The sequence below is a fragment of the Thunnus thynnus genome, chromosome 14 (genome assembly GCF_963924715.1).
Source record: "Thunnus thynnus chromosome 14, fThuThy2.1, whole genome shotgun sequence".
NCBI classification, from domain to species: Eukaryota; Metazoa; Chordata; class Actinopteri; order Scombriformes; family Scombridae; genus Thunnus; species Thunnus thynnus.
The window spans coordinates 10,781,075-10,803,525 of NC_089530.1; the positions used below are offsets into that span (position 1 = coordinate 10,781,075).

At 42.3% G+C, this 22,451-nt stretch overlaps 1 protein-coding gene across 10 annotated transcripts in view; it reads left to right on the forward strand.

Moving 5' to 3' along the window:
* The window catches only part of tacc2 (transforming, acidic coiled-coil containing protein 2), a 52,832-nt gene that overhangs the window by 20,851 nt on the left and 9,530 nt on the right, over nt 1-22,451 (forward strand). For 9 of the 10 annotated variants that reach the window (XM_067609771.1, XM_067609779.1, XM_067609780.1 and 6 more), the window contains 6 exons: nt 533-1,147; nt 5,403-5,702; nt 17,696-17,802; nt 18,325-19,747; nt 21,775-21,832; nt 21,941-22,148. In XM_067609771.1, the coding sequence (XP_067465872.1) occupies nt 533-1,147; nt 5,403-5,702; nt 17,696-17,802; nt 18,325-19,747; nt 21,775-21,832; nt 21,941-22,148 (2,711 nt within the window). The remainder of the gene's footprint in view (nt 1-532; nt 1,148-5,402; nt 5,703-17,695; nt 17,803-18,324; nt 19,748-21,774; nt 21,833-21,940; nt 22,149-22,451) is intronic. The other variant, XM_067609774.1, reaches the window with a different exon arrangement.

A 22,451-nucleotide genomic window follows, 5' to 3' on the forward strand; every position in this document is an offset into this window, starting at 1 on the left:
ATCTGTGATGTTCAGCCTATTTACCAGTTTTTTAGTATTCATAGGATTTCTACTTTTTTTCAGTTTAACATTCCAGTAACTCCAACTCTTGTTTGGAGTGTTATTACAGAGAGCAGTGTGACAATGAATATGAATGAGGAGGTAAACACAGAGCTTTACTTTGTATTGACTTGAGCTTGGGTCAGATGACTGTGCCTGTTGAAGTCTAATGGAAGTAATGCAGTCCTTTATATTCAAAGGGTGACATCAGCTGTGACATCGTCTCTACTCTCCAGGGCACGAATGAGCCTTTTCTCACACAATACACACTGTTCAACACAATGCAACAACAACAAAAACAACAACAGAAACACACACACACACACACATATCTCCAGTACTTCTGCACACACACTCATGCCCTCTTGTAGGGGTATAAGCTTCTGTATTTGCACAAACAAACACATTTGTCATTTGTCAGTCATTCCTTGTGCATGTGCTGTAAACTAAACAACAACCCCCAACACCCTCTTCTCTTGTATTGTTTTCTCAGACCCCTCCCATCTCTGGAGTCTCCTCAACTAGAGTTTCTAACTCCAACTGAGGAGATAGCTGCCCCTCTGAGACAGGAAGAAATCCCGCAGTCCGAGCAAGCAGTAGAGGAGACAACAGATGTCCCACCTCTAGATCTTGTGAAGAAGCCAGTGGATCTCCCTGAACCCACAAAACAGACAGAAGAGCTCTACGAACCGACAAAGAAGACAACAGTAGAGCTCCCAGAAGTAGCAAAGAAAGTCGAGCTCTCAGAACCAACCAAGAAAGAAGATCATCTCCCAGAGGAGCTTCCAGAACCAAAAAAGGATCTGGTGATTGAGGAACACCCAACTGAGCTCCTAGAAACAGCCAAAAGCACAGAAGAGGTCGTCGCACCAACCAAGAATGAAGAAGAATTCCCTGAACCAACAAAAAATGAAGAGGAGGTAACTGAACCAACAAAGCAGACAGCAGAGCACCTAGAACCAGAGAAGAAGCCGATCAGTGAGCCACCACAGGAGGGAGTTGAAAAACCTCTAGAGTGCCCACCTGAAGAGCCATTTAGGGTGCCAACTGCGGAAACTGCAGCGGCTGAATCAGTCCAGGATCCTGCTGAAGAACTACAGGACAGTGGGTGAGTATCTTTTTGAAAGTTAGTCATCTACCTCGAGTGTTTAGAGAGTGGGATTGGAAAATCTGTTTTAAATTTTTTTGTTGTCATGACTATGATCTGTGTGTTGAAATACTGGCAACAGCAAACAAGACCGACCTCCACTCATTGTCCCAATACTTTTGCTGCTTATAATGTACATGCCAGATCATTTGTTATTGTCAGTGTCACCTGGTCCGTGTTATGAATTGTTGTCTACAGTTTCCAGTGAAAGCCTACTTTAACTGAGTGGATAAACTTTGGAGTAATGTTTCCCTATAAGGCTGCTGCCAAGACACTGTTCTCTTTCAGAGCTCGGTCAGAAACTGGATTAAAAAAACAAAACATGTCCTTGTAATCCCTAATTGATTGAAATCTAAGGATTATAGCCTCTCACCATTAAAGGGAGACTGGTAACCTTGACTGGTTTGCAGGAAATCAGACAGAATGATTTTTATATAACCTTTTAGAACTGATAGTTTTCCTAAAACTTACTGTCACAATGACCTGTCAGAGCAATTTGGGGGAATATTATTTGTAAAAAGGGAATCTCAAGGGGACATGTGCTTTACAGCTCAGCAGCACACTCTGCCCTGCTTGTCACACTTTTGAAATGGATTTCCATGTGCTTGAAGAGTCCCTTTGGTAGCTTTGTTTGGCTTCCAGACACCTCGAGGGCGTCTGGTACGCTGTTGCTGTCTGCAGCGGTTTAACAGTGTCTCATTGGATGAATGAGAAGGAGTCTGACAGATTTGTACTGGTTGATGTAATGGCAGTGAACCCTTTATGTTGAGTTAAATATACATAATAAACCAGTGTGCCGTTCACTTTGACCTCCTTGTGTTTCCATGCGGGCATTCAGTATTTATTTTAGCATATTTAACAGCTCTAGCTAGACTCACTTTCCATTTATGTCATTCTTTTACTGAAGAACGTCATGTCACTTGAGAGGTCATTGTGCAAAAGCACAATGTGTTGCCATATTATTTACAGTGTGATGAAGGTCTTTTGGGCTGTTTTAATTACATTAAATAATCACTACTGATTTAATTTCACTTAGCTTTAGCATTTCTCAGCTTCCTCAGTTATCTGTTTTATTTGTCACTCTCCCCTAATTCACTCCCGTCGTTTGCTGCAAGCCCAGGAGCCATCTGACATGCCAGAGTAGCACTTGCTGCCTGTCAGTCACAACATGTGACTCATCACTGCTGTTGGAGACATAAAGGTTTGTTCAGAGTAAGAGAGAAGAAGAGTGACAGTGCTATTTCCACTTTAGGTTTCATCAATAGATAAAGTTACACTTGCATACATATAGGAGAGACAGAAATGTGACTGCATGGTTGGTGATATGTGTGTACATGCGGTTCTTTCCCCGCCCCCCAGAGGCTGTCCTAGCTGTCAGTCCTGCTCAGTCTGTGCGGCTTTGTGAACTGAAGCCGTGAAGCCTGTAGTGGGAGGAATTTGGGCAGGCACTCAGCCCCACTGAAGTCATTTGCACAGACCAGACAGAGTGGAACAAAAGCCAGAGTTCAGGGAAAAACTTGAGCATGTGCTGCGTTGTGAGTGTGTGTGACCGAGTCAGTCAAAGTCACAGTGAGAGGAGAGGAGACAAGGGAGAAGAACTGGGACTTACATTTTAGTGACTCCGGTGTTTTGGAGTGCATCAGGAGCTGAACAGAAGCCATTTCCATCACTTAGTCAGCTTTGAAGTTGTGTGATGGATACCTCTATTGTGGACATCTGGGTGAGTTGATAAGAAGTAGCTGCCCTGTTTTTATTTTGTGTGTGTGTTTGTGTCAGTGTGTTTGTGTTTAAATCCCTCCAGGTGGATGCGGCAGATGGTCTGTAGGTAACTAGTGCTAATTACGCTCTGCCTCTGCTGACCTCACCAGATGGGTGGAGGGGAGGGACAAATAGAAAGACGCAGGGACAGAAGGTGGAAAAGAAGGAACAAAGTTTCGAAATGAAACATGTTGTGCAGTAAAATATGTTACAGGTTAGAGCATGTTTTGTTGCTCCCTGTTTGACGTAGAGTCTGTCTTATTGACGCCTCAGTACTAGTAAAACTTACCTGCTGTCTGTGAGTTTTCCAAGAAATCCTGTTGGCATGGTTGACTTTTAAAAGTAGGATGTCAAGTTAATACATTCATTTGGGAATCATAAAGGTCCTCTCACTAACTTTTTCTGTATGACATATGGCATAAAAGTGTGGTGAAAAATATAGTTTTGAAAACGGTACACAGCTAATTTGAACAAAAAATCCTTAATGAAGCCAGTTCACTTTTGAAAACACTGTGGGAATGAATGTGACTGTAGCTTAATATGTAGGATATTCCTCATCCAGAGCCGGCATTGTACTGTAAATAGACTAGTTGCCATGGCAATTGTAGGTTCATGCCTGTGCCGACACAAGTGTAGTGGAAGTCTGTCATTTATAAAGCCTGTATACTATAGGTTTTAAATCATGTTGTAATCACTGGGTGACATAAGAGAATTAATGGATTAATAATGATGACTGTGTGTGTAATATATACAGTATACAGTGTGTTAATGTGCAGTACAAGTATGAGCTAGCTGCTGGCTGCAGGAAAGAAATGATCCTCCCATCATTGCGGCATTTAAAAACCACTTTTCTCAGTACCGTCAGCTGGTTTTATTTACTGCTCTCTGTTTATCATTAAACACACTGTCTGGACATTCTGTTTTTCACATCCAGCTGTTTCCCGTAGATGACAGTGTACTGTGTGTGTGTGTTTGTATGGCTTGACTTACTACTCAGTCAGTCAACTGAGGTTAAAAAATCAGGGTTCTCCTGGATTGGCCACGGAAAATTAGCATTCTCCTCTTAAGAAGTGTTCAAGAGGCGCCCTCGACTAACACGCGGCACATTGCTCAACGACCAACAATAAAAAACTCTCTTGGACAGCCTCCAGTCGTTGATGCCAACAGTTAAACTATGTTGACGTGAAGAAGTGCGCTGCTGAAAAAGAGCACATGTGCTCTCTCTAACTTGTTGCAATCATCTTGTCATGAATATAAAGCCTTATACACATCATATCTAAAAGCAGTGCCAAGTTGGAAAGCAGCTGTAAACCTGAGCAGGTCAGCTGACATTATCTCCATGTAAGAGGCACTGCACCAGTAAATATGCCGCACCTTCCCAGTATCCAGTGTAATCTTATTTCCCAGTCTGTTAGCTTGATTTATTTTTCTATCTGCTCCATCTCTGTTTTTGTCCATCTTTGGAGGCAGCAGTGGCTCTTATGACAGTTTGCTCAGACTATGTTGTGACTTAGTTGTTTCTATTTCCAGACTGCATGTGCCAAGTTAGCCACAGATGCTGACATATGTATAGCTTTGGACTGCTGGTGTAAGTCACTAATTCAGGATTTGTAATGAGAGGAATGGGACCATATAAAAATTCATGAATGTAATTGTAGGATTTTTAAAAATATTTTTTAATGACTAATGATAGGAACCAGACCTGTGTTAGATGTAAACTGTAACTTGCTGCGCCCTCAAGAAAAGCACACGCCCTCATTAAATGTTATTAAGTTCTGACTTTACTGGAGAGTGAGATGGAGAATAACAGAGCTGAGTTTTCAGTCTGAAACGAGCTGGAAGGGACGTGTGGAAAGTGCAGACAGCCTAGCAGACAGTTGGCTTGGTACTTTTAAATGTGCTTTAGCTGATGGAGGTATTGTGAAGCTCTATTCTGTAGAGGAGGCTACTGGAGTATTTTTAGAGCTAAACAGGAGGCATGCCCCAAGTGGGGAACAGCTGCATGGGCGTCCATTGCATTGCCTGTCAGATTAGAGAGCCTACCACGCTCCTGATAAGACCCGTCTGGATCAGGGCCAAATCCACTCCACCAGGTGGCCAATGATGACAGAGCCAGACACCCTCAGACAGGCTACTTCACTACAGAGGGCAAGTCAAAACATGGACCATCATGTAAAGGGACTGATGAGAAGAGTTACATTTTCAGTTTTGCACAACTTAAATAAAAAATCATTCTTAGGATGGTTGGAGTGAGCTTTTTATTTTTCAAGTCACTACTAGGTTTAGGTGAAGGCACAGAGCAGAGTGCTTCATCTTTCTCTGCTTTGAGGTAAGTTTCCTTCACGCTTCGTTCGTATAGAAGAAAATGGAATGTGTCCTCAGAGGGCTTTCCAAATCGCCGTACTTGGCCGTCTTGTTTCGGTCTGTCTGTTGATGTTTTGTGTTCCCTCCCCTGCAGGCCCTCCCTCACTGAACAGGCAGAGAAACGTGACCGTGCCCCTGCCTCCCCCCCCACTTCCCCTGGACCCCACCTCCCGCCTGCCCTCCTTCCACACCTCAGTGATACTGCAGAGTTCCCCACACCTCCTCCCACACCCCCAGAGAGGCAATCTCCTGAAGCTCTACCAACCCCACCTGCATCCCCCTGCCTTCCTCCTCCTCCTCCTCCTCCCCCAGCCCCTGCCTCCCCTCCTGCACCTTCTGCTCACCAGAGTGAGGACCCCTGCCCTGCCTCTGCACCCTGCCACCCTCCTCCAAGGTATGAACACGAACTTTGCTCACTCATGTGGTCATTACCCTTTTCACTGCTATGTTCAGTATGAATTAATGGCATGTCATTTGTTTGTGTTTAAAAATGTTGCAATTGCTCTGAGTTTCCTTTCATGCCTCTTCTCCACTCATTTTAAGACCTTACAGTAGATTTGTCCAGCTCTGACACTAGTCCCTTTAGCCTGCTTGATGAAAAGTAGCCATGCCCTTATCCTTTTAACCCAAGTTTAGAGCATTAAATCGACGTCTGGCACACTAAATTGCCTCGGAGATGCTGATTTTTCAAGCTCCTGAACATAGAGAGAAACTTACATTTTCTTTGTATAACTTAAGACATTAAAATATAACTGAAAAATATCAGCCCTCTTTCTTTCTGGACAGTTCTCACCATATAGACATGGATAACATACAGCATTATGTATTTTTGTCAACATTTTATGCCTTCATTAGAGTTGACAGTAGAAAGAAAATGGGGAATGACATGCAACAAAACATCCCCGGTCAGATTCAGACCAGGGATTTTGTGGTTAGCCCATTAAACCCCCAGGGCACCCTGATTGCCAATTTCTAAATATATATAATATAAATACATATATAAATACAGAGCAATTGTCTTGTCTGTTATGTCAGCAACCCGTCTTGTCACCCCACTCATAAGATTACATTTTATCATTGCTATGTACGTCTACCACATGAACTAATAGGAAACAAGATTTGCCAATGTATGAACTTAGTGGTTATGGAAACAAATGTATGTGCTGTGTAATTGTGGCTTTTTAATGGTGGATATAGCAAAAGCATAAGGGTGAAATGTTCATAAATGGGTCTTTTAAACATTACAGGATCAAGTACACACTACACTTTTTCACACAATCTTCCCCATCTTGACGTATTACGGCTGATTTCTTGCCATTAAAGCTGCGTGTGTAGCACTCCGGTCATGACACAGAGCCACTGTTTCAGCTCACAACACAATGATTTTCATTCATAACACTGATTGCATTTAATACCTGCTCATTATCTTGTTATCAGCACGGTTTCCCGCAGATAATACTAAGCATTCCCCCTCTTGGCTTTATAATGTATTTCATACACTTTTTAAGAGGGAATGACTCAGCCACTTTTTAAGTGCAGTGTTATTTACAACCAGCAGAGGGTGGCTTCCCTTTACAGAGCTGAGCATTCGTCTTATTCTACCAGCCTGTGTCTGCACTCTGCTGTCTGAATGCTGCAGACACCTGCTGTCTGAATGCTGCTGATACCTGGCATATGAATGTAACATGGGGAGGCACACCAGCACCAGCAACTCTCATGTATCTCACGATACATCAGTGTTAAATTGTCTAAAATGTCTGACATATTTTTTGTGTGTAATTATGCATGTGTGCTCATGGATAATGACTATTTGGCTCTCAGAACACCTCCCTTGCTCAGAGAAGACCAGAATTTTGAGAAGGCTAGATTGGTATAGTATTGTTATATTATTTATGATATCTGAGAGGGTGGAGCAGTGGAGAGGAGACCAACAGAGTAACATGGACAGAATATTCTGATTGGACGTCACAGATTGTGAACATATATACATACACTATGGCAACATACATGCAGGTATAAACTATATCTTTAATCTAATACATTAGTTCAAGTATGAAGGTCATATGCAATTGAAAGAGCACTAAAACATACAGTCTTCACTTTTAATAATGTGATGGTTTTTCAGTCCTTGTAGGGAATGAGCAACTCCCTCAGGGCTGCTAGACATTTATTGTATTGCTCAAAGGCACTTCAGGTGGGCAAATGATTGGCAATGCTACGGCTTCAACGTATGTCCTCACAAATTTAAAAAAAAAATTGTTTTCCTTCAGCATATGGTAATCACGATTTTAGTCATTCAAAAACAAACATGTATTAAGTGCTTTTTCCTGAATGATTCATTGAGATTTTGTATGAGTAATAATTAACACTTTCTGTGAGAAAAATCAAAGCAGGCTTCCTACTTAAATGAATTAATTTAAAATGATAAATCTGTCAGTGACTCCCACACGTTTTACACAGGCTTTCTGTCATGAAGACACTCTGTAGCAGTGATGAGCACCTTGGTCCTTATGTTTTTCTTGTTTCCCTTGAAAACCCCCAAATCTTTCAGTTCCTCCCACTTACTACCTTCTTTGTGATGAGAATAATTACACTTTTCTCTCCTCTCTCTTCTTTTCTCTATATGTACAAGCTGCAGTTTTTAACAGCTAACACTCCTCATTTACCTGGTTTTGTGAAAAATGTATTCATCTCACTTATCTTATGAAGTCACACATGTATGTGATTGAGATCATGGGTGTATGGGTATCAAGACCTTTGTTTTGCTTTATCTTTCTTTTTGAGGTTTCCCATTGAAGTGCTGTGATTACTCCACTGATTGCTTTTGTCATTTACTTTGATTAAACAAAGAGAAGGAACGCCACATGATTTCAAAAATACTATGTAATGAGACATGCTGTAAATGCAGACAGATCAAGCCTGAGAGTGGATGTTTTGGTAGACACAGCCTCAGGAAATCGATCCCAGGAGGGATTGTTTATGGAATCAATGCAACTTTTTCAAAAACCCCTTGCTCTCCAGCAGCTGTTCAGCAGGAAGATCAGAGGGGCACCCAGGATCCTATCATAGATATCTGAAGCCAGGATTCCCCAAAACACACCTTTGGACCGCTTGTCACCTGCGGAGCTGCTTGATTCAGTTTGATAACACATAAAAGTGTGTTTTCATATCTCCGTCTGATAGCGTATTTGAGCCTTTTACACAAAACAAAAATCTGTCCTATAAATTTAAAGGTACAGTCATGTTTGACTAATATGGCATTTTTGCATTTTACTGCAAAGTCTATATTCTATATATCATAATTTTGACACAGACACATTGAACCATATTTTCAGTTCAGTTCTTCATGTCAGGACTTATAGACATCTATTACATCTTGATCTATGATCTCATCACAAACTCTTTCTATCTACATACTGTTTTAAACTTTTATTTGGTATTTTGTTATCCCTCACTCAGTCAACACTTATTATTTGCTGCTGGTCCCCTCTTTTGTAGTCCTCCCTGAGCTTTGCTACATTTTTTCCTGATTATGGTTGTTTAAGTTTTCTTAAGTCTTTCTGGGTTTTTTTCTGTGCCAAATTAAGGAACATATTGTTTGGTCCAGTTGTTTAACTTGAGCCCACTAAGTATTTGCAAGTAAAGTTAGACAGAGCTTTGATAAATCTGTAACTAACAACAAGCTTCTAAAAATGACCATCTGAAATCAAAATTTTCATAGCTGAAACTCATTTCACTGGTACACAGAGGTTATATTTTATCTACTGCCATGTTTTTAAGTTAAAAAAGGTTTCTGTCAACCTTTCCACCAATGCATTGTTCTGTTCCAACACAGTCTGCTTAGAGGCATTCATATTACATTCTCAAGTAGCAAGTGGTAAGTGTAGTTCGTAGTGACCCTGATTCCTCTTGAGCGCAGTTATGAATCTTTCAGAAAAAAACTGCCACAGCAATATCTTCCAGTGCCTGAGTTTGTTGAATTTTTTATTTCTTCATTTCCTTCAGTCTACAGATGAAGCTGAAGTGCCAGACCAGACTTATGTTACATATTCAATAGAATAGGAACTTGTACATCACACATATGCTTTGCTGCCCTAGATCTATTTTTGAACTGGTATGGGCGTCTGGATGGAAAGGAATCAATATTTATGCTTTAGCAGGGTCTATGTGGGGAGTTGTGAGTGGGCAGCATTTTTACTTGTCCCCTCTGGCTGTGAAACATCGACCAACGGGCCCATCCGAGGCTAGAAACACATCGATATTCCATGTGAACATCAATTAATGGGTTTGGGTTTACATGCAAACACTCCCCTTTTCAAATGTGATGTTGGGTCAGACATGAGCGCCGGCCTTTGTGCTCCACGCTGTGCAGTGGAACTGGAGATTGCCCATTTCATTGTTGTCTTTTTAGTCCACATAATCAGAGGGTCGACACCTGAAACTCTCGTAGGGCAAGTTTCTGTGACTACAAGTGCTACAGGCTGTAGTTGCTATTGTAGCGAGCCCTCGTTTCCTCACTTTCCCATGAGCGTACAATGGATTTATTCTCCTTGTGTTTCAGAAGCCCCTCTTTCCCATTTCTTCTTGACAATCGATACGGGAACTTTGTAGAACCTGTTCCTGATCTTATTTCTATCCCACAGGACACATTCTCTGCGTCTGTCACACACAGATGTCTAAAAAAGACAAATTGGAAAGACACGGCTAGACAGAATATCATTATAAGGTTTGTCGAGAGTGCCGGTAAATTAGATCACCGACCCAGCCTGCTGCCCAGGGAGTCAACACAGAGACAGTATTCATTTAGAAAAGCGTATATGCCTGGAAGTGTATGTCCTTGTCTCTTTAGCGAAGAGTGACACCTCTGGATTAAGCTTTGGTAGTAAAAATAAGAAAGAGATATCCTTAATTTTACAGTTGTGTTTTTTGTGGTTGTTTCTTGCTTTCCTTGTTAGTGGATGCTGAAAGGTTTTAATAGGATATGATATTTTAAAAGTTTAATTTTTGTCCTTTTTTGTCTCGTTATGCCTGTTCCATGTATGCGTGCTGGGACAGAATTACTGATGGAGGGGCTTGAATGAAAGAGAATATAATAGGGTCGGAGTTGAATAACACATACTAGTTTCTCAGAGTCTATTGTTTACCTCAGGCATCACTCTGGTTGGCCACGCTGAGTGCTGGAAGCTTCCATTGTGTATAAAGGAGGCACAAAAAATTACATTTTCACCATGCATCTCACAAGGTGAAAGAGGGGGGTCCTGGTAACACAAAGTCGAGAGGTATGGTTACTGTGGAAGGGAGAAAAAAGGGCGAAAGAGAAAGGTCCTGTTAATCAGTGTGGTTTAGGGGGTCCTATTGTTTGGCTCCTGCATAGTCGCGGTAGCAGACTAGAAAAAGCTGCTTGTCTTTTTAAAGGCACAGGAAGCTGGTGTGAGGGGAGAGAGTGGAGGAGAGAGGGGGGAGGAGGCAGTGCGAGCAGCAACACAGCTCAGCGATATCAGCAACCAAACAGAGAAGAGGCACCTCACACACACACATGCAAGACGGCAAGGAAGCAGGATTATTATTTCATCCTATTCGTTTTGGATTATTCTATCCTTTACGTTTTGCTCTTCAAGATTTGATTCCTCCTGGTGTTGCATCATTTTACCTGCAACCACCAGATGAGAAAACAGGAATATTCACGGTCTGTACTGGAGCACAGGATCAGGGATGCTGTGCATAAAGTGAGGAACCCTTAATCATCCACTGCTTCGCTCCTGATGCAAGCAGGACTCACTCATCCTCTGCACTGCAGCACAGTAAGCTCAGCTGGTGCTCACCTCCTCTGACACAGGCTGCCTCATTGGAAGGATAACAGCGAAAGGAGAAGGGGTTTTGGGGTGGCGGGGGGCAGGTGGATGTGGCGGGTGGCTGGGGAGCAGGAGCAGGCAGGGGGTGCAGGGGGGGCAGAGGTAGCTGAGGATGGGAGCCAACGAGTCCATGGAGCAAGGACAGACCCCCTGTCCCTCTCAAGAACACATGTGAGTTTGACATAACGTGCCTTCCTGTTCAATAATCTGTCTGGAAATGTTCAGATATGTGATCCCCAATTTAAAAAAAGCATGAAAAAGAAGAGAATGCTACAAAAGATCTTCACAATACCCTCGGAGATGCTTTATTTAAAAGCTGGAGGACTGGGGAGTAGCTCCAACTGCTTCTGCTTTGATGTCATATGTATATTTTTATTTATTCATGGCTTTGAATTGGTTTTCTGTGCAACAGAAATGTTCAGCCTGAGGGTAGGATGATTTTATTATGCACATTGCAATCACCTGTGAGTTATATTATTGGTAAATTTATTGCTGGCCATTTTTGATGTCATTTATTGTTGTTGGATTAAGCCTGATGAGCAACACTATGAGATGTTGTCTTCTGTTTCCTCCCTCTGTTATATTTTTGACGCATTTTTGTTTTTTCTTATTCTATCATTCCTTGTATACTGCCTTAAAGCCTTTTCAAATACTCCAGTGCAACCAACTCAGCGCGTCATCATTGTTGTTGTTTGTTTTTGTGATGTAAATAAGGATGAGGGGGATCGGAGCACGTGAGCAGCCACATGCATAGAGTACATGTGTATCACTGTGCCTAGACTACAGTACAGTATGTATGGCTCAAACATAATAGTGCTTCAGAGGAGCCTGTGGGAACCAGAATCAGGCAATGAGTACAGTAGGGGCCGCTGGGAGGCTGGTGGGGTGATGTTTTGTTCTGTGTGAAGGAGGACGCGACTGCCGCTCTGGGAGCAGGAGCTGGTGACGATGTTGAAATAGAACACGTCGTGCGGGGGTGGAGGAAGATCACTAAGGAATATCAGCGGATGAGAGAGAGAGAGTTAGAGACAGAGCAAGAGTGCTCCACTTTGCTATGTTTTATTTATATCTTAGACACACTTCTGCACGGGGGAGCAAGGACCGGGGGAGAAATGGAGAAGAGGGATGGAGTGAATTTGTGTGTGTATGTGTTGTATGTAATGTAGGAATCAATGATTTATATAAGTCATTTTTTCATTTCAAAGCTCTGCTTAATTCAGACCTTGGAGGACTGAATACTTTTATAAAAATATCAGCAGCAAAGTGCAGGCTCTTATTGGAGGATGGCAGGGTTAGCTGCTCAGCTTTCCTACAGGTGTGCACAACAGAAGCGCTGTGCCCACCATTAAAGGCTTTTACTGTTAGTTGTGTAACACTGTCAAAAGCACTTACAGTATATAAAGCAGTCACACTTCACACTTCACTTTAGCGCTTTTATCAGGAAGTGTTAAGATTAGGGATTGGAGCAAATTATGTTGTTTTTAAATTTCTTTTTAGTCTCATATTATGAATAATGGTATAATCCAAAATAAGAGTCCAGTTCTTGTTTTGTCTGCAGTGATGGGGGTTGGGATGCTGTCCCTCTTTCCTGTGTGTTTCCCGTAATGATTTGAATGAACCTAGCATCTGATCTCATCATCAAAATGGTGAGGTATGTTAACCCCCTCCTTGCTGCTCTACCGCACCATGGCTTGTTGTTTTTTAATGTGCCATCTGCTTGCAGTCAAAGTCTCAGATTAGGCTAGGTGGGGTATTACACACAGAGATTATCATCAGTCGGACACTCTTGAGTCTCAGTGGTTCTTTTGTTTTGAGCATTGCTGTGAAATGAGTTAATCTTTTGGACAAAGGGATACCGGACTCCAGAGGGGAGGTTGTTGCTGTGGACTGATTGATGTTGACATCAGTCTGGATGGAGATGAGGGAGAGAAACTGAGAGACATCTGCTCTTTTAAGAAAACACATTTCTTCCAGGTTCTGTTGATACAACCTGCAAAAGGTGCAGAATGAGTCTCCATAAGATTTCATTTCCTGAGGTTGAAGAATCATTTTGCACAAGACAGAGCTGCTTTGTGCTCTTCTCACGTTGTGAAGCTTATACAAAGCTCCTCCCTGCTCACCAAAACACATCTGTGTAGAAACTAAAGAGGCTCTTGTAAAATGAAAATAGGTTGTGGTGTTTCACAGGATGTAGTGTGCCCATGATGTAATACTTCATATCCAGACAGTCACACTCATTCATCAGAGGAATAAAAGCACAGGAGCTCCCTCTGTTGGTCTCATCACATCTAGCTTATAGGACAAACATTAGAGTGTATTTAATGAGTGACAGATATATACTATAACTATTATATTATTACATAAATTTGCTTTCTTCAGTCATTGTAAAACATTTTACCTCCCAAATTCATATCTACAATGTTTTCTTATCTGCTTGGGTGTATTTTAAGATAAAATCTAAGTTAACTGATACAAGATATTCATTAATCATTATTTTGTTTCTGATATCTGGTAAAGCAGATCATGTGACAGGTTTATATTACATTGATATCTCCATATAGCCCCCTTTATGTTGACAAAAGACTATCCCAGACTAAGCTGCTGTGGTTTTCCTTTTTGTCTTTAATATCTGTACCCAGCACCAGTCCAACATGCTAACAGCAAAGCACAAATCAACCTGCTCAAAAACAGCAGTGAGGAAAGGGGATGGCTGAATGAGGCAGGAGGCTAAAGATAACAAAGGGATGATGAACTGGAGAGATAGAGTGGGAGGTGAGGGAAAAGGAAGGAATTACAGGTAAAGGAGAATGGAAAGAGATAGATGACAGTCGGAGTCCAGACAGAGAGGGTTTAGAGGTGTCTTGACAGCCGACAGACGATGGCGGGAGTCTGCAGCAGCTAATCCATTGAAGCTAATCACACAGCTGCTACAGTAGGAGACCAGCAGCAGGTAGCCTGCCTCTATTCATCCCTCTCTTCTTCTTTTTTTTTTTAGCACCCTTCCCATCAGCTTCCATCTAATCACATTTACCACTCTTTAATGGTAACATATTCTGCAGAAAACTGCTCATGTTTACTGGCTGTACCAACATCTTAAATGTTCATGTTTATTTGGAAGAATGTGCATATGTAGGACAGACAGGTGGTGTTGGGTTTATATGTCAGTTTAGCCCAGTTTCCCTTTCTTCCCTGTGGCTGGCGATGGCTGTCCCTCCAGCGCTGTGAAAGCTGTTTAGACAGGCTGAGTTGGATTTGGCTGGTAGCAGAGACACGTCTGGCAGTCTGAAATGCAACATCTCCCCGCCTCGCACTGCAGAGTTCCTGTCTCCAGGCAGTCATCTCAGCCTGTGAGAGGCTGCTATTAACTGCTGCTCCCTTTGTTTCTATTCGCCCCCATACCCTGACTGACTGCTCACCCACACGCTACTCTTCCTCTTCCTATATTTTGTCTGCTATTAGGTAACATAAGAGCAGCTGAAGAGTGTGAATAGACATCCCCAGATTTGCCATATGTAGTATCACTGAATAAAGATGATCAGTATTAACAATTCTAGGATGAACAGAAGTGCAGGATAAACATAAACAGAATGATGCCGATACAGCAGCTGCTTGGCTCATAAATCTGTGCCTTTATTTGTCTTCAACATCATATAATACACTTCACAGGTCCTTGTTGGCAAGGCAATCCTCAGTTGTGTTTGTGTGTGTTGGGCCACTTTTTTTTCCACCATAGTGGAACATATGGTGGGAACAACCCCCAGTTACCATAGCAACACAGTGTTTGCAGTCGCATGAAAAATGTCTTCTGCAAGGACTTAAATGGCGCACTGAAATGAGCCCTAATAAGCTTATTATTTCACTGTTTCCTGTTTTACTTTCATCCATTCTCAAGAAGCAGCTTCTATTGTAAGTGCTAATTTTAATGCTAGACATCAGAGCAAAATATTCATTTGTTGAGTGTTTTTTTTTGTCTTTGTAACTTGGTGTGATGTATAGTTATTGGGTTTTTGCATTTTTCACTCTATAAGTGGGTCCTGTCCTTGGAGCTATCTTTGCCACTGCCTGTCTGGCCATCTGACATTAAGATCCTTGTTCCCAGTTACTGATCCAGATGGATTTCCAGGCAGACCAGTCTTATCCTGCTGGGACACACTGGGCCCTCACAGAGATTACAGCTCTGGCTCCCTTCTTGGCCATGTGCTGTCTCATTTCACATCACAGAACCCTGAAAGTAACAGAGGTGTTTGTAAGGGGTTTGATTGGAGAATAAACGTATCAAACAGCTACCATTTATCATTTAAGCCCCTGTTGGGGCTTTAACATACTGTCTAGTACTTTTATGAAGCCTGATGAATTGTTTCAATTTATCAGAAGAGCACATTATTATATGTTGCTTCTTCCATATTGTTGTCTTAGAAGATCTTCCATCTCTGCAGTGATGTGACCCCAGGCATAGGAGACATATTGACCATGACAGCCAGAGACATTTATTACCAGCCTCCTCTAAAAACATTTATGTCTCAGTTATGAACTTTCGTTGCACCAGCCATTCTATTCTACCATACTGATGGTTCAATTGTGTTTCCAGGCATCCCCTTTTCTTTCATGGCTTTTTTTTAATCCATGTTAGCATGTGTCTGTGACAAAAGACCCCCACAGGACGCCGGATGGCTTCAGCAATGCCTTGAGGTGAATCCCTATAGATCAGCTAGATCAATAGACTGTATAGACTTGGAAGTGTCATCTAACTGTGGGGGTCTTCATCTGTTCTATGCTTTTGTGAGTATGCCTGTGTCTCTGTGTGTTTTTGATTGGAATTGTGGTCCACAATAATGACACAGTATGCTCCAGGCATTGCTTTTCTTTATGGCCATTTTTGTTGTCCATTATACGGGACTAATTTTATTATACTGTCCAAGGATGTGTTGGGGAAGCCATCACCTGCACACAATAATATTTTATTCATAGTACTTTATTGGTTATTCTGCTTCAGTGTGTCCGTAAAATGACCTTGGTATGTAGAGCAAATTCTGGGTGCATCTTTGCACTGCCTAAAAAATGTATATCATGTCAATTTTCTCACTATGGAGGAGCTAAATAGATATTTAATATATATACAGATGTGGTGGTTGTATGAATAATGTGCAGTCTTTATCAGAGCACATTAGGCTGGTAGGCAGTAGACTGCTTTTTGTTCTGTGTGGATACAGCAAAGTGGTCGAGGAGCGAGGGGAGAGAGAGGTAGAGGGGAAAGTAGAGAGAGGGGAGAGAGAGAGTGAGCGAGAGGCAGAGAGAGAGAGAGAGTGCCAGAATATACAGTATGCAGGCGGTGGGCTTCTGCAGCCAGTCTCATTTAGATTGGAAGGCACCGTTTCCTAGTGGGGAGGAGTAGAGGCAGACTGATATGGCAAAGAGGAGTGATGTGGAAAGGCTGAGATCGTAGATCGGAAACAAAGAGAGCTGGACATTGGACTGGAGAGAAAAAGAGAGAAAGGAGAGGAAAAGGATTGTCATCATCTGGGGAAGAGATCTTGTGGAGGAAGCGGTGGGCGTTTACCTGTGTGTGTCAGACAGTAGCATCGTGGTGCGGAGAGGTGTAACCCGCCGGCAGCCATGGCAGTGAGTGCGTGGCAGGCTCTGTCTCCACTGCAGTGGGCTCGCTGGGGCTGGGATACACTGCTGGGAGGGGCAGGAGACGGGGACAGCCCGGGCTCAGATCCGGCTCTAGGGCTCCTTCGGAGTCTCTCTTGGGGCTCACATCATGATAACATGATCAAGGCTGCCGTGGAGCCGGTCAGACAGAGGTGAGACAGGATGGGGATGCTAGGCCTACATATGGTCAGATAATAAATTGATCACCAGAGCATGGAGCCTAGTAGTAAGGTTATGTGTTCAGCTTTGCTTCTGTTAATACATTTGCATGCATGTGTGTGTCTGATGCTAAAGAAGATCAGTATTGTTTTTGCTTAGGATGAGCATCATGCACTAATTAGTAATTTCTCCATTTTTGGTTTGGTGTTCCCCTCAGTCCTTCCTTTTTTATTTCATAGCTGTGATATCTTCAGATCTTGAATTGGTCTTGTGTGTGTATGGGTGGTCTATGTGTGTGTGGAGATGGAATGATTCTGTGTCTCAGATGTGCTGTTATCTGTCACCTCAGTGCAGATTCAGCATTTTCATTTGCAGCTATAGAAGCCCACTAGAACTAAAACAGAAACACATACTAGCCTGGGGTGTTTTTTTACTCATACACACCACAGGAAATAGATGCTGCCTTTCCTACCTGGTATTATGCACATCCATACCAAAATATTGCCCTTTTTACACAAAATATTCGCCTTAAAGAATGATATTGGACCAGCTTACTTGAGAAATAAATGTGTTCCTCATGATATGATGTGTCTGAGGGACAGCTCATCAGATTTTCCCCACGTGATGTCAGTGTCAATGATCCTGATGCAGTCATCACAGTTCAACTGATATCAGTCTGATTCATAGAAGCTTTGACTTAGTGTGTCCTTATCTTTTGTTATAGGAGCTCAGACTCCGATGGAGCATTTGAGACCCCTGAATCCACAACTCCAGTGAAGGCTGTTTCACCTACAGATCCCCAGATCCCACAACTAACGTCCGATGACATAGGTACAGTAAGAGAATTATTCCATGATGTGTGCTTAGTTCTTACACAGTATGATGCTCAGATACACTATTGTAACCTCAGCAGAAAAAAAGAATAAGAGAAAGAAAGTCTTGTTGCTCCATCTAGTGGAATGAAGCAGTATTCCACCTATCTGGCTTTGTTTGCTGAGACAAGCATCTCCACTGCACAAAAATGAGGCTTTTGGGACATCTGAGAAAATCTGACCAATCAGTTCAGTCTCTATCTCTCTTGTGATTTTTTTTTATGATTTTCTGCCCAACTGAGGGACTGCTAGTGAATTATTTATAGCACATTCATCTCTGTAATTGGATGTGTCAAAAGCCTGCTGCAGCTTTTATCTCCTTGCAGGCTGGTTTACACCTGCACTTCATCCACAAATTAGTTAAAATTTATCATGATCCCAATTTCATTTCAAACTTGAAATGTTGCTTTGATTTTGCCTTTTATGAACAGCTGAGGGAAACCTCTTTATGTTATATTCCATGTCTCTCCATTTTTTGCAGTAGCAGACACCTCAGTCAGTGATCCTGCCTCTGATTTCACTTCAGCTGATCGACCCTGCCATTCCCCGACTATTGTTTTTGATGAGAACAAGCCCATTGCAGCCAGCGGCACATACAACATTGAACCTTTTGCTTCAGATTCAACAAGTCACGCTCTGACACGTTCCCTCAGCCTCCAGGGAGGAGAACTAGACAGTCCTGTACTGTTGGATGGATCCACGGCAGGAGGCTTCCGTCCGCATTCTGAATCCTTCAGTGTCGGCACTGAGAGTGCCCCAGGGACACTCCGCAGGCCCAAGAAAGTCCGTTCTGGGTCTGTGAAGAAGAAGCCTCTCCTCAGACAGAACTCCAACCCAGAGAGTCCAAGACCAGCCTCATCCAGCAGCACCCCAGAGATCAAGAAACAGGCAAAGCCTCGAACTTCCAGCCCTCTGCAGGCTCAGGAGGAAGCAGAAGGAAGCTCTGCAACCCCGAGCCCTGGAGGAACCCTCCGAAGGACCAGGAAGACCCGTGTAGAGACTCCTCCCCCTCTGCCAGAGGAGACCAATCATATCAACCAAGAGGAGAGCATTGTTGTCCCTGCCTTACCCTTGTGCCAGGAGGAGACCCCTCTACCTGGTAGTCCAACGGACAAAGGCAACTCCCCCATTCCTCCCAGTGCGTCCTACAATTGGGATCCAGAAAATTTTGAGAACATTGACCCCTTCAAGACTGGAGGTAGTAAAATTGCCAATTCCCCTGTCCTTGGTCGTAAAAGTCCTGTGTGTGGCCCCATAGCTACGCCCCCAGAGAGTCCCTCTGTCTCTGCTGTGGAGCCACGTCACCCCACTCCCCCAGCTCCTCTTGAAGAGCCAATTACAAACCCCGAGGAGCAACCCATCCTACCCAAACGTCAGTCAGTAAGGCTGGAGTTTGACTATTCTGAGGAGAACAGTGAGGCGGCGCACCCGGCCTCTCCTCCACCCAAGAAGCTGGGCAAGAAACCAGGTGCCAAGATGCCTCTGAGGAAACCAAAGCTGGGGCTGAAGAAGGCCCCTCCTGTGCAAACCGAACAGCTGGACAACAACCCTCCAGCAACCCAGAATGGCAATGAGGAGGAAATACCTATTCCTAAAGTTTCTTACAACTTTGAACCGGATAAGTGGGAAGATCCAAATTTCAATCCATTTTCTTCTAAGAAAGGCATTGCCAACTCTCCCAAACTACCCAGATCTTCTTATAAGTTTGACCCCAATAATTTTGATGACTCCATAGACCCTTTCAAATCCTCCAACAACATGGCTATCTCTCCTCCCAAGGCCTCAGCCTCCTTTGAAATGTCATCCAATGACTATGATGTCGAAAATGACAATGACAATATTGCAGAACTGGAGGACCAAAATCAGAACAAACCTGCCAAGAAGAAGAAAACTCCTATCAAATCGTAAGTTCATCATAATCACAGTCTACTACCCAAGGACGATACATTTACTGGAGAGTCAACACTCACTTAGAGAACATTGTGTTCAAGTGTAGGAATGTCTGCGTCTTTGTCGGTGTGTTTGTTTTTTTTAGGTTACACTGTGTTTGTTCGTGGTCCACTTGTCTATTATGCCAGCGTCCTCTGTCTGTCTCTCTGTCACCTGTGTCTGTGTATTCTCATATGTCACAGGAAGTCCAAGGGTGTGTCCTCTCTATGTTGTCTGTTGTAAGTACAGGGACAACACAACCATCCACCCTTTTTGACCCTTAATTCCATGTGGCTCCCTTTAAACTGCATGTTGCCCTGTTGTTAGTCCCCTCTTCCTATTAACAGAAACATCTCAATCCCTTGTGACCACTATCAGACAATGTAATTTTAAATCCTTCCCATTTGCTTTACTATTTTATCCGGAGGACACCTGTTTTCAGTTTTGTTTCACATTCTGTATTTTTTCCGGTTAAATCCCATTTTTGAAGGTGCCAATATAAAAAATTGTCAGTTATTATCTTCTTATCTCAAACTTCCCTTGATATTGCTATAATATATTTTGATAATTGCTGAAATAGGATCAAAATGCAAAAGGAGTAATTAAAGCTGCTACAATACATTTTTTTATATTAACAATGAATCAAATTGCTATTTGTAATGCAACAAGGGTCACTCATAGACAAACCCACAGGGAATTATCACCCAAGTCTGCAGTTCCCCTCAGCTCAGCTTTATAGCATCTTTTAGCCTACTGTTTTGGTTTTCTTGGAACATTTAGCCGCTAAAATATTTCCCGCATGAGTCAGTGGAGACTCTTTCAAACAAAAGAGGTCAGTACAACAATGCAGTTGAATCACTAAGAAAACTCTTTTTGTACAATTCATGGTGGCAAACTAAACACATGGTGATGTGTTATTAAGTTTGTTGGCGATACTTCATTTGATTATCACTCTTTTAAAACATTTATGATATTTGACTTTATGTTTTCACCAGTTTTCCATCAGCACCTTTTCAAAAACAAAAGTTGAGGAATGTTCCTCTCGGATGGTGGAAAGTGTTTTAGTGTGTTTGTTTACATAAGCCAACAACACATCTTTAGTCGATGTGTGTTTACTGACATGCCACTGTGTTCATTCTGAAAGTGTGTAACATAGAAGGGGCTCCCTCTTGTGTTCAATGTTGAATAATTCAATGTGTAATAGTGGTGAAATTACAACTACACAATATGGATTGTATTCTTTATTAAGATATATAGTTCTACTAGTTATTATTGTCCCATTGATATGAACTCTTAATGATTTCAATCAAGCACCATAGCCATACAACCCTGGACACAAAAATATGTATTTGTGACAGAGTGCAGATATTTTAAAGATGAAAGTAAGCATCAGCTCATATTTTACTTTCAATATAGAGGAAGAAGTAGGATGATACATCCTGAATGATACTATTCTTTTTTTTTTTTTTACAAAAAGGGTAAAATGCCATCCAAATTCTTCAAATGCTCTACCAACCCTCAGAGAACCTATGTTTAATAGGACCTAATTGAAAACTAAGGCAACAAAAGTAAAAACCTCCCAAAAGCAGTTAATCTACAGTAATAGATGATGTTTTCACAATTGTCCTCCTAACTAACCAACTACATTAACACATATATTCTCGTTTAGGATCTATGTTATTTGCCGATTTGTGTGACAATTAAAATATTCATAACATTACATTCATTCACCACAACTCTTTACGCGACCGTGCACTTACTAAACTGCCTCAAACCCTCGTCAAAAACATTTCACAGTTTGTTCATTTCAGCCACACATACAGTAAGTCATACTGTTACATGTACAGTAATGTTACTCAAAATAAATTATGTTAATTTTGTGACTATATACACATTTGTGATATGTAGCAAGTATACAGTACACAGGTGTAATACAGAGTTGTTTCTTGAAGGTGTGGAGTGACTCTGGATCTCAATGATTGATTGTTTTCTTGTTTCTCAGTAACACTTTTAGAGTGAAGAGGTCGCCAAAGAAATCACCACTGTCCGACACATCCCAGGTGTGCACTTCATTCTCTATATTTGTACATCACTCTCACTTGAGTCTATCAATTCTGTCTTTCTGATTTTCTCCTTCTTCTCTCTGACTCTTTCACTTTGTGTTACAGGAGCCTACGCCTGCAGATGAACCCTCCTCCCTTCATCCACAGGACGACCACGCCACAGACGAAGAAAAGCTGGCCTCCTCCACCAGTCATAAGTGGGCCAACCTGCAAGACATGGATGCAAATTTGAACTCTGACCAACAGGACTTCCCTCATCCATCCGATCTTACGTCCTTCGTTAACGAGAACAGTCTTCCTCTTCAGAATCCAGGTGAGGCAAAATGTAGCTGTCTGACTCCCTCTTTGCACCTCCAGCCACCTGTGCGCAAACAAATGCTTGCAGAGATCAAAGCATACCACAGACAGACAATGCTCAAAGGAAATTCAAAGCATATGTTTGGATGAACCATTGTGTACACCAATCAGCAACTTTTCTCTTTATTGATTTTTGCTGTGGCACTGAAATAAGCCTGTTGGCACAGTTCTCTACTGCCCTCTGACCCCCGGAAGAGCCATTTCTACCCAGAGGCTGTCTGGCTCAACCCATCTGGGTCATATATGAAAGAGAGAACAG